We start from the raw sequence: 11,383 nt of genomic DNA on the forward strand, positions 1-11,383 counted from the left end.
TGTAGTTGTGTAAGCCTTTATCCCTCACTGGCTGGACTGTATAAGTACCCGAATAAAACAATGGACTGTTGTTGAATTGGGACTCCAGGGAGTCTGATTGTTCATAGGAACCAGGTTGTTATTGCCGATAAGTGCCGTTGAGTTGCAGGTGACCCATAGTGACCCCATGAAGGAGAGTCCTCAATGCTTGGATGTCTTTCATCATCTCTCCAGGTTCATAGGGTTCCCAGAGGCAAGCTGTTATGGAAGTGGATAAAAGTTGTACTATTCTTGTGGAGTTCTTTCTTTTTTATCTAGTTCTTTCTTCACATCTGTTAAATTTTCATTTACATATCTTGAGGCTTTTTCATTGAGGCCATGGACGATAGTTAAGTCTTGTTCAGTTGACTTTTATATATTGTCATTATATAATGTCTTATCTTACAGTATGGTTTTTGTCTCAAAGTCAGCTTTATCAGAAAGGAATATTGTCACCCTGCTCTTTGATTGCTTTTACTTGATATTACCCCCGCCCCCCTTTTGACTTTTAGTCTTTGTCCTTGGTCTGAGGTATGTGTCCAGTAGGCAGAATATCGATGGGTTATGTTTTCTTAACCACTTTGCTACTCTTTTTCTCAACTGATGTATTTAATCCTTTCACAAGTGGTATCCTGATTGATAGGTATGATTTTGTTGCTGTAATGCTGAATTCTTTTTTGTGGTATTACTGATTTATTTTTTCTGTTTCCTTTTCTGTGGTTTTTCCAGTGCTGAGTGTATCTGCCAGTGCAGCAGGTTAGCTCTGGGGTACTCAGTCAGGTCAGAGTTTCTTCTTGTCTGAGACACCAAAACTATAACCTGAGCCACAGGTTAGATGTAGGGAGCATGGAGGGATTGGGCATCCAGCCTGGGACAGTATTTGTGGTGGTGGCCTCAGAGGAGCTTAGGCTGACCCACCTGGCAAGGTATATAGTGTCTCTGCCAGTCTAGGAGCTGAGTGCAAGAAAAGGGCTGGCTGGGCTGTTAACAGTTCTGTGCTCTGACTCCTTATTCAGTGTTCATTTCTTTCTTCAGTTTGTGTTTAAAGTTGGTGTTCTTCACCATCATTATCTGTTAGCTACCCTCCTCTTTGTTGAAGAGGTTTGAACTGCCATCTGTTTAGTCTGCCTTCTTACTTCAGAATCCTAATTCTTTGATTTTATTTCAACTTTTATACCCTCATGTTTTACTTTGGTTAGAAGGGTAATTAATTAACACCACTTGAGAGATTTCCATTTCCAGTCTCGGTATGAGTAGTAAAAGTATAAAATATCAGTAATGAGTTAAGTTGGCAAAATGCACAATAATCATATTAACCGTCATTTATCAGCATCTTTTTATGTGACTCTGTGTCACCATTTTATGTATATTACATCCAGTTCTTATTTTTTTTGTACAGTGATTTATTCTTTACAAATGTCTTTTCTAAATAAAATTTTTATTTTATACTGGTTTACTTACGAAGTTTGTATACATTGTTTTTCATACCGGCTCTTTCCCATTTCCTTTAGTACTCTTCCCTCTACCCACCAATTTGTGCGACCCTATGATTACACCCTATCCCCCACCCTGCCTCTGATCCCTCTGATCCTACCCTATCCCCCTGGATCCTCATACACAGTTTAGTAGTTATCTATTTTCACAATAATAAGTCTTACACAGTATTTGTCCTTATGGGACTGAGTTCACTTAGCAAAATATTCCAATCCCTTCCAGGTTAGGTAGTGATTTTCAAAATCATTGCTCCTGCATGCTGTGTAGTATTCCATTGTGTGAGTGAGTGTACTATAATTTCTCAATCCATGCATTTGTTGTTGGACATTTGGGCTGTTTCCATGTTCTTGCGATGATGAATAATTCTGCTGTGAACATTTGTGTCCAAATCTCCATTTGTGCCTCAGTTCTAATTTTTTTGGGGTATATTCCAAGCATTGGAATAACTGGATCATATGGAATTTTCCAGATGGTTGTACCATTTTACAATCCCACCAGCAGTGTATAAGAGTTTCTATCTCACCACATCCTCTTTTCCATTTATTACTTGCTGTCCTGTTAAACTTTGCCACTGCTCCTGGGGTGAGATGGTGTCTCATTGTGGTTTTAATTTGCATCTCTTTTATTGCCAGTGATTTTGAGCATTTCTTCATGTTGTTATTATGTGCCGTTGAGTTGCTTGCGACTCATAGTGACCAACAGCCCTAAACCCTGCTTTATCCTGTGCCAGTCGCACTGCTTCTGACACACCCATCCTGTGCTGTCCCTCCACCCTCCCAGGCATGATGTCCCTCCCTCCTTACAACATGATTATACACAATAAATAATTCCCAATAAGGCAAAATACCAGATGTCAAATAACTGGTCTAAACAGGTAGTTTATTTGTGATGGTGTTGAGATTTTAATATAGCACTGACTCTGAAGTCAGTGATTTTTACATTATGCCCAGCAAGTTCTGATACTATTGTGTGAATACAATTAAATGACAGTGTTCCCATGTTTAAGTACATTATAGTACTGAATTTATTTACATACAATTTAAAGTTCATTTACTAAAAAAAATACTAAAATTTTTTTTTCTTTCTTCTATGCTAGATATTCAAGAATTTTATGAAGTGACCTTATTGGATAATCCAAAATGTACAGATCATTCGAAGTCATCTGAACCAATACAGCCTGTGAATACTTGGGAAATTTCAAGCCTTCCAAGCACTACGGTGACTTCAGACACACTGCCAAGCAGCCTTAGTCCTAGTGTGGAGGTAAGGGATAAAAAGATTCTGAATTGTTTTTCAGTAACCAATTTATTTGGGCTAAAAAAAAAGGGTTTTTTGTTTTTTGGTTTTTTTTTAAATCATACACATTGGATTAGAAGAAGTGGTTCAAATATATATGAAAACAAAAGTTTCAGAACCTCTGGTGCCATTGTGTTAAAAATATTATGGTCTGAAATTTTAGAATATTAAAAATCTCAATCACCTTCTTTGTGACACTTACATGGAAATGGTACTTGGAAAAAATGGATTTTTCCATTTGAGGACTAAAACACAGTTTTGTGGCCCCAAGCAGCCTAGTTGTCCATTTATGCAGTGGATTGTTTATTGCTGTGAAGGTTTACATTATTAAAAGTTCCTGGAGACTAATCAGTAAGCCCTAAGGTCAGCATTGGTTTCTATATTTCCATTTAGTTAGTTTTTATTTCTTTGAGTTTTCATAAATATTTACTTTTTCGTTGTTATTGTTGTTGACCACTGTTTGCTGTGTTGCCAGCAGATTCAGATTTGGTAGAGTGGAGATACGAAGTATTTTGTAATAAGATTTTTTTTTTAGAATTAGTTGATTGAGAGTGATTGTCTGAATTTGATGTTAGTCCCTTGTATTTAGTACTTTTATTAGCTGGACCATGCTTGGAAATGATAATCTGTTTTTGTTTGATAAGTACTAAATCAAGAAAAGTGTAGATGTGTAATAGTAAGATATATATATATATAAAGTTTGGTTTTTTTTCTCATTAGTCTTTAAAATAACATTGTTGCTCATTAGCAATTCGGAGATGTTCTTAACAGCAAATTTTCCCAGTGTAACATCTCTTGAATTCTTGACTGCTGCTACCATGAGTGTTGATTGTGGATCCAAGCAAGATGAAATCATTGAAAACTGAAATCTTTTCTCCATCTATCATGATGCTATGATTCACACTATCAAATGCCATTGTTTAGTCAATAAAACACCTGTGAACATTTTTCTGGTATTTTTTGTTTTTATCAGATCCATCTGACATCAACAGTGATGTCCCTTATTCTATAGCCTCATCTGAATTTCTGGCAGTTCCCTGTTGATGTACTGTTTTAGCTACTTTTGAATACTCTCCACCAGGATTTTACTTGCATGTGCTCTTAATAATACTGCTTGATAATTTTCACTTTGTTGTTGTTATGTGCCGTCGAGTCGCCTGCGACTCATAGCGACCCTGTGTACAACAGCCCTAAACTCCGCTCTGTCCTGTGCCGATCGCACTGTCTCCGACACTCCCATCCCAATTATCCCAGTCACTGAATCAATCCACCTCATAGAGGGCCTTCCACTCCTGCGCTGTCCCTCCACCCTCCCAAGCATGATGTCCCTCTCTAAGAACCGGTCTCTCCTCACAACATGTCCAAAGTATGTTAGATGGAGCCTCAGAATCCTTGCCTCCAAGGAACCACCCGGTTTAACCCTTTCCAGGACAAATCTGTTTGTTTTCCTAGCAGTCCATGGTATTCTCAATACTCATGCAAAACCTCTATACCAATCAGCTGTTGTACAAATAGAGCAAGGGAACACTACGTGATTTACAACTAGGAAGAGTGTTAGGGTTGTATTCTGTCCATACCTACTAGTCTGTATGCTGGGCAAATTATTTGAGAAGCTGAACTCTGTGAAGAGGAATGTGACATCAGGATCAGAGGGAGACTCATCAATAACCTGCATTATGTAGATGACACAATGTTACTTGTTAAAAGTGAGGAAGAGTTGAAGCAGTTGTTTCAGAAGATGAAAGAATACAGCCTTCAATATGGATTGCTTCTCAATGTCAATAAAACCAAGATTCTTACTGGATTGATGGGCAATATCATGATATAGATGGAGAGATCAAAACTGTCAACAACTTAATCTTACTTGGATCCACAATCCTCACTTTTGTTACTGGCAGTCAGTCAGGAATTAAGGTGATGTATTGCACTGGGAAAGTCTGCAGTTAATGACCTCTCCAGATTATTGAGGAGTAATGATATCAGTTTGGGGACAAAAGTGTGCCTGATTCAGACCATGGTCTTTTTAGCCACTTATATCTGAGAGCTGAACAGAAGAAGAATTGATGCCTTTGAGCTGTGGTGTTGTAGAACAGTACTGAACATCCCATGGCTACCAAGAGAACAAAAAACTCTGTCTTGCAGAGGGTGTCGCCATAGTGCTCTTGTGAGGCAAAGATGTCGAGGCTTTGCCTCACATAATTCAGGCATGTTGGTAAAAGGGGCTATTCTTTGGAGAGGGACATGATGCTTGGGAAGCAAAGAAGATGACCTTCCACCAGGTGGATTGGCACAATGACTGCTGTAATGGACTCTGATGTATCTGGACAGTGTGATGATGGCACAGGATAGGACAGGATTTAGTTTTGGTGTTCATAGGGTTGTGCTGGACTCAGTGGCACCTATCATCAAGAAGAACACATTCTGTTATATTAGTTTGTCCTCCCAAGCTGTCTTTTGTTGAAGCTTTCCAACAATTTTTTTAATTCTATTCCAAAAATTCCTGGGACCTTATTTTTTGCCAGTGCCTTCAGTGCAGACTATTTCAGTGTCTACCAGTTCTTTTTGGTATCATGATTCTTTGTATTCCTTCCATTTTCATTTGATGTTTCCTGGCTCATTCAGTACTGCAACTAGAGGGATAGATTTATTAATTTCTTCCAGCTTGAGAAATAGTGAGCTTGTTCTTCTCTTTGATATTTTTTTTAAACTCCAACTCTTCACATTTCTTTATAATACTTTGTCTTCCTGAGCTGCCTTTTGACATTTTCTGTTCATCTCTTTCACTTCAGCATTTCCCCCTTTTGTTTTGGCCTCTCTTTGTTCTGGTACATTTTTCAGAGTCTCCTCAGTCAACCATTTTGGTCTTTTCTTTATCCTTCATCTTTTTCAAGACCTTCACTTTCTTCATGGATGTCATCCCACAGCTCATCTAATCTTTGATCATTAAAGATTTTAAAGATTTTTGATCATCTGACCTATTGAGGTGATTTTTAAATTCAAGTATCGGGATCTACTCAAGGTTTTATTTTGGTTCTTGTGGACTTGTTTTAATTTTCTTTCATTTCAGTTTGAACTTGTACATGGTAGTCCCTTGGCCTTGCTTTGACTTTGTTTAACTGTGTTTTATCTTTGTCCGTAATAGTTTTACTATGTGATAATGTTTGTTTTCATAGCTACTCTTAGTATATTAAAATTTCACTTGCTCCTACTAGTGTCAACATTTGTCATTGTCAGTTTGTTTTTGATGATTTTAGTCATTCCATTTGCATTTTTCCTATCACTGACATTATGAAAAATTAAGCACATTTTTATGTTAATTACTATTTTTGCTATTGTCATAGTTTCTTATCTATTTTTCTATTATCTTCCCCCCCCTTACTGATTTATAGGAGTTCCCTGGATATGAATCCTTTGTTTAGTATGTGTGTATTGCAAATAGTTTTTTCTACTCTGAGGCATGTTTCAACTTTTAAAAAAATTTTTATTATTATTACTTTTAATGAAAATTTACAGAGACTTTGGATTTCCATTCATTCACTGTTGCACTTTTCTCCCTACCCACCCCTCCCCTCTAGTACACTCTTCTCTTTGAAAAGTAAAAGAATTCTTCCGTTATACAATCCCCCCCATCCCCAGTCCACTCCACTATGCAGCCTTCGTTCTGGACTCCTGTCATGACAAATACGTAGTTTTAATGAACATTTACAGAGATTTTGGGTTTTCATTCATTCATTGTTGCACTGTTTTCTCCACCCTCCTCCCCAGTTCCTTCTTCCCCCCCACCATGTCTGTTTTAATTGTCCAATTGCCACAGTGCTTGTCAAAGCCAGTTCTGATTAATCTCCTTTGTCAGTGTGTCCCTTGCCATTCCCTGTCACTCCTCCCTGAGAGAGACTTCACCCTGATTCATAAGGGAAAGGGGATGGCGTATTCTCTTAGCTACTTCCTGCTGAAAAGGGACGCTGTGTCTTCTCTCACTACTCTAAAGGGCCCCCTTGGCAGTAGGAAACACATAGACTATTATGGAGATTGACTTTGGAATTTAGATTCACTGTTATCAATTGTGCTTAGCCGTACATGTTCATATCCTTGAAGATGTATCATGGAAGTGTTGCAGCCTAGAAGATACAAATTTAACTAACAAGTTAAAAGTGCATGAGTCAAAAATTGAAAAGCAATAATATTCTGAGTAGAGGTTCTAATAGTGGCACAAATCAAGTTACAGAGGTAAGGTGGTTCCATTGCCATCCCCTATGGGTTATGCCACCTAAATTATTTTACTTTTCTGTCTACCATCCAATTGCCAACTCCATTCCATGTTTTAGGTATTGCCAGAGAAGCATTTCACTTTGTTAAATTCTGTCTTAGTTGTCTAGTGCTGCTATCATAGTCCTGATTCAACATGGACACCCTAGTGGAAGGATTTCTCTTCTAACGCCAAAGCTCATTGCTGTCAAGTTGGAACCAACACATAGCTGACCCTCCAGTGGATTTTCCTGAAGCTGTAAATCATGTGGGAGGAGATTGCTCTTCTCTAGCAGACCTACTGGTGGAATTGAACTGTCAGAAAGGGTAGCAGTGCCAGCCCCCTGCTGCCTGGACCACCAGAGCTACCATTTCTCTACTACCAGGTAGAATGAAATACTTAAGGCAGATGAGAATTTCTAGTATTTTCCCCCCTTAGTTTACAAAAGTATTTTTAAATTACACTGTTTTGGTTTTACTTCAGGAGGAATAAAAAGGAAAAATTTCAAATAGTAATGTAATTTGCTTTTTTCATTTATTTTTTACTAATTACTTAATTCCTTTTTTTTAAATTACTTAATTCCTATTTCCTTGACAAAACTTTTAAAGTTATGTGAGCACCCCTGACACTGCCTTTATAAATTCTGCTTTTTAGCTGGAGTAGAATATTTGTTATACTTCAGAATCTTCTGTGACCTTTTATGCCATTCAGTTCCAACTGAAAGGCCTACTTTTTCACCCTGGGTCTCATGATCCATCTCAGAAGTCTTCCATGTGAGACTTACCCATCTGTTACTGGAAAATAATATCTTTTAAAAGCCTATAGCGCCCTGTAACCTTCTTATTTTACTGCTATTTGGATACCTTTTCCTCAAAATTTACCTTCAAAATATTTTTACATCTACAGAGAAAGTAGAATACTAGTAAAATTATTTTTTCTATATTGTTTGCTGTCAAACACCTTTAAACTCATTGCTGTTGAATCATTTCCAACTTATTACCATGTGTTACACAGTAGAACTTCTTCATAAAGTTTTCTTGTCTTTAATCTTTGCAGATGCAGAATGCCAGGTCTTTTGTGAAACTGCTGGATGGGTGAAAAAGGCTATATTTATTGCTTTGGTAGTGCAGTGACTAAGTGCTTGCATGAAAGGTTGACATTTGCATAAAGATTTTAAAATTTGGGATTCTGTGGCTAGTTTTACTTGGTTCTAAAGTGTTATGAGTAGGAACTGAATTAGCAGTAATGGGTTGTTTAGAGGGAGCTGTAATTTTTTTTGGGTGAAGGGGTTATACTTATAAAACTGTTATTTTAACTAATTCATTTGTAAGAAACGTGCTGATTTCATGATTTATAACTTTAAAATATTTCAACGTGGACCTCCTAATGGCAAAGATTTTTTTTTTTTAAAAAACACCCCAATAACTATTTTTTCTTTTCTTTTTTTTTTCTTTTAGTATTTCTAAAAGCATCTGTTGTTATGTACTATTGAGGTAGATCTGACTCATAGCTGACACTCAAGTGAATTTTCAGAAGCAGTCAGTTACATGAGAGGAGATTGCTCTTCTGTGGAGCAGCTAGTGGATTGAACCATTTCCTTTTGGATTAGTGGTGAAACTCCTACTAGTAAGGCACCACCAGAGCAGTCAGTTTGAATTTGAGTTCATGCTATTATGTTAATAATATTTGCTATTAAAATTTTATCTATTAACTGGGTATTAATAAAGTTGACTATTTGGCATTCATCATTATTCCTTTGGGTTTTTATTTAAGGTGGCAGTACTTACTACTTTAAATAGAGCTGGACAATGACTAGGGAGGATAGAAGGAGAAATGATGCCTTTGAGCTGTGGTGCTGGAGAAGAATATTGAATGTACCATGGATTGCTAAGAAACAAACAGGTTCATCCTGGAGAGGGTTAAACCAGGCTGCTCCTTGAAGGCAAGGATTCTGAGGCTTCATCTGACATACTTTGGATATGTTGCAGGGAGGGACCGGTCCTTGGAGAGGGATGTCATGCTTGGGAGGGTGGATTGACAGGCAGGAGGAGAAGACCCTCTAAGAGGTGGCTTGATTTAGTGACTGCCGTAATCAGGCTGCATATGTCAGAGATAGTGAGATTGGCACAGGATAGAGCAGGGTTTAGGGCTGTTGTGCCTAAGGTTGGTATGAGTTGCAGGCGACTCGATGGCACATAACAAGAAGAAGAACAACAACAACATATTTTCATATATAATTTTCAAGCTATTCGTACTTTTTTCAAATTGTGAAAATATATAAAAAAGCATATCTGAACAATTTCTCTGTGTATTTCAATAACATTGCTTACATTCTTGAAATTAGGTAAGCATTTCGCTATCTTTTTCCAAACCACTAATAACTTCTTTGGTTTCTGTGAATTTGCTTATTTTATGTAAATGAGTTCATATAAAATGCATTCTTTTGTACCTAACTTTTTTAACAAAGCATGGGTTTTTTTACTCCCAGGTTAATTCAGGTAATGACATGCATTAAGATTTTTTTTTTCTTTATGAAGTATTATTCCTTTGTAGGTATATACTACATTTCACTGATACCTGTCTGTTGATGGATATTGAGTTGTGTTATTTGCATAAAACATACATCATGGTGGACAGATCACACCTTTATTGCCAACTGAATTTTAAGAATCAGGGTATGCCCTTCTGTAATTTTATGGGGGGAAGAGCATCAAGATCATCAGCCAGTGTTGCTTCCTGAGTAGGAGATCGTATTTACCTCTTCCTCGTCAGCCTTTTCTCCAATTCTAACAGCTGTCATACTTGCCATGCATACTGCTTTTCCACCAGGTTTGATGATTCAGTGTAGTGGTCAGATAGAACTTATAGGTAATACTTATGATTATGGTCTTTATTAAAGGAGTTGTTGTTGAATGTTATCTATATCTAGTTGACTACAACTCATAGTGACCCTCTGAGCAATGGATCTGAACTCTGCCCAGTCCTGTGCCATCATTATCTTTGACAAACTTAAGCCCACCATTAGAGTCACCATGTTGGTCCATTTCATTGAGGATCTCTCCCCTTTATGTTATATACTGTCAAGTTGGAATGGACTCATAGATGACCTTCCAGTGGGATTTCATAGGCAGTGAATTGCATGGGAGGAGATTACCTGTCTTTGTGGAACAAAGGAACTGGTGGATTTGAACTGTGCCTTTGGGTTGGCAGCACAACTCCTTATAATTGGGCCACCAGAGCTCTCTGTTAAGGGAATTGTTAGGTGCCATTGAGTCAAGTATGACTCACAACAACCCTATGAACAACAGATATGATTCTGTCTTACCTTATGCCATCTTGATCATCTCTGACATATTTTAGCTCATTGAAGTAGTCACTATATCAGTCTGAGGGTCTTACTATCAGGTTACAGTTCAGGATCAGGAATGACTCAGGAGACAGTTCTTCAGTCAGGACAGATTCTTCTCAGCTTGCGCTCAGCGCTGGCTTGCTCAGACGAGTAAATACTTAGAGGACCCCACCCAAAGGTGCTCAGCTCTCATTGCGCTTGTCAATCTACTGAAACTAACTATACCACCTTGATTTGGCTGCTGCCATTCCTCTGCTCTCATTTCTTGCTGTCTTTCACTCTTTTCGATATTACAACTTCCTTTCTGTTCCTGGAGTCTAGGAGGTTTCTAGGGACCCCATCTCCTCCTCATATTGATAGTGAATTTCCATCTCTGAGGTGGCACATTGTAAGCCCGGGGGGTAGGGATGGGGGAGGGAGGGAGTGTGTGTGTGTGTGTGTGTGTGTGTGTGTGTGTCTCCCCCCACATAAAACTGACCGGTTCCTTCCTTAGGGTTTTATAAGCTTGCTTGCTTGGTATACCCCTACAAAGATGCCATACACTTTAGCAGGTACTTCAGTTCTTTTGGTGGGCCATAAGCCCTTGATTTGCTTTATTCTATCTAGTCATTTGTGGCAGTTACAAGACCATGCTTAGAAAGACCATATAAAAATGATATTCTGCGACATACAAGGAAGATCTGTTAATACAACTGTTACTCAAACATATACCCCAACCACTAAAGCCAGAAATGAAAACATTGAAGATTTCTACCAGCTTTGGTAGTCTGAAATTGATCAAATGTGCAATCACAATGTATTAATAATAATTAATGGTTGGAATGCAACACTTGGAAACAAAGAAGGAGGACTGGTAATTGGAAAATAGGACCTGGACAAGAACAAACTGGGAGAAGGGTAGAGAGAATAGTGCAACAATGAATGAGTGGAAGCCCAAAATCTCTGTAAATGTTTATGAAAATTAATAAAATATAATTATA

At 37.9% G+C, this 11,383-nt stretch overlaps 1 protein-coding gene across 5 annotated transcripts in view; it reads left to right on the top strand.

The window, feature by feature from the left end:
• DLG1 (discs, large homolog 1 (Drosophila)) overlaps positions 1-11,383 on the top strand; it is a 266,080-nt gene that overhangs the window by 38,681 nt on the left and 216,016 nt on the right. For all 5 annotated transcript variants that reach the window (XM_006884182.1, XM_006884180.1, XM_006884183.1 and 2 more), the window contains exon 3: positions 2,609-2,775. In XM_006884182.1, coding sequence (XP_006884244.1) covers positions 2,609-2,775 — 167 coding nt within the window. The remainder of the gene's footprint in view (positions 1-2,608; positions 2,776-11,383) is intronic.

The sequence above is a fragment of the Elephantulus edwardii genome, unplaced genomic scaffold, assembly GCF_000299155.1.
Source record: "Elephantulus edwardii isolate Elephantulus edwardi_28Jun2011 unplaced genomic scaffold, EleEdw1.0 scaffold00032, whole genome shotgun sequence".
NCBI classification, from domain to species: Eukaryota; Metazoa; Chordata; class Mammalia; order Macroscelidea; family Macroscelididae; genus Elephantulus; species Elephantulus edwardii.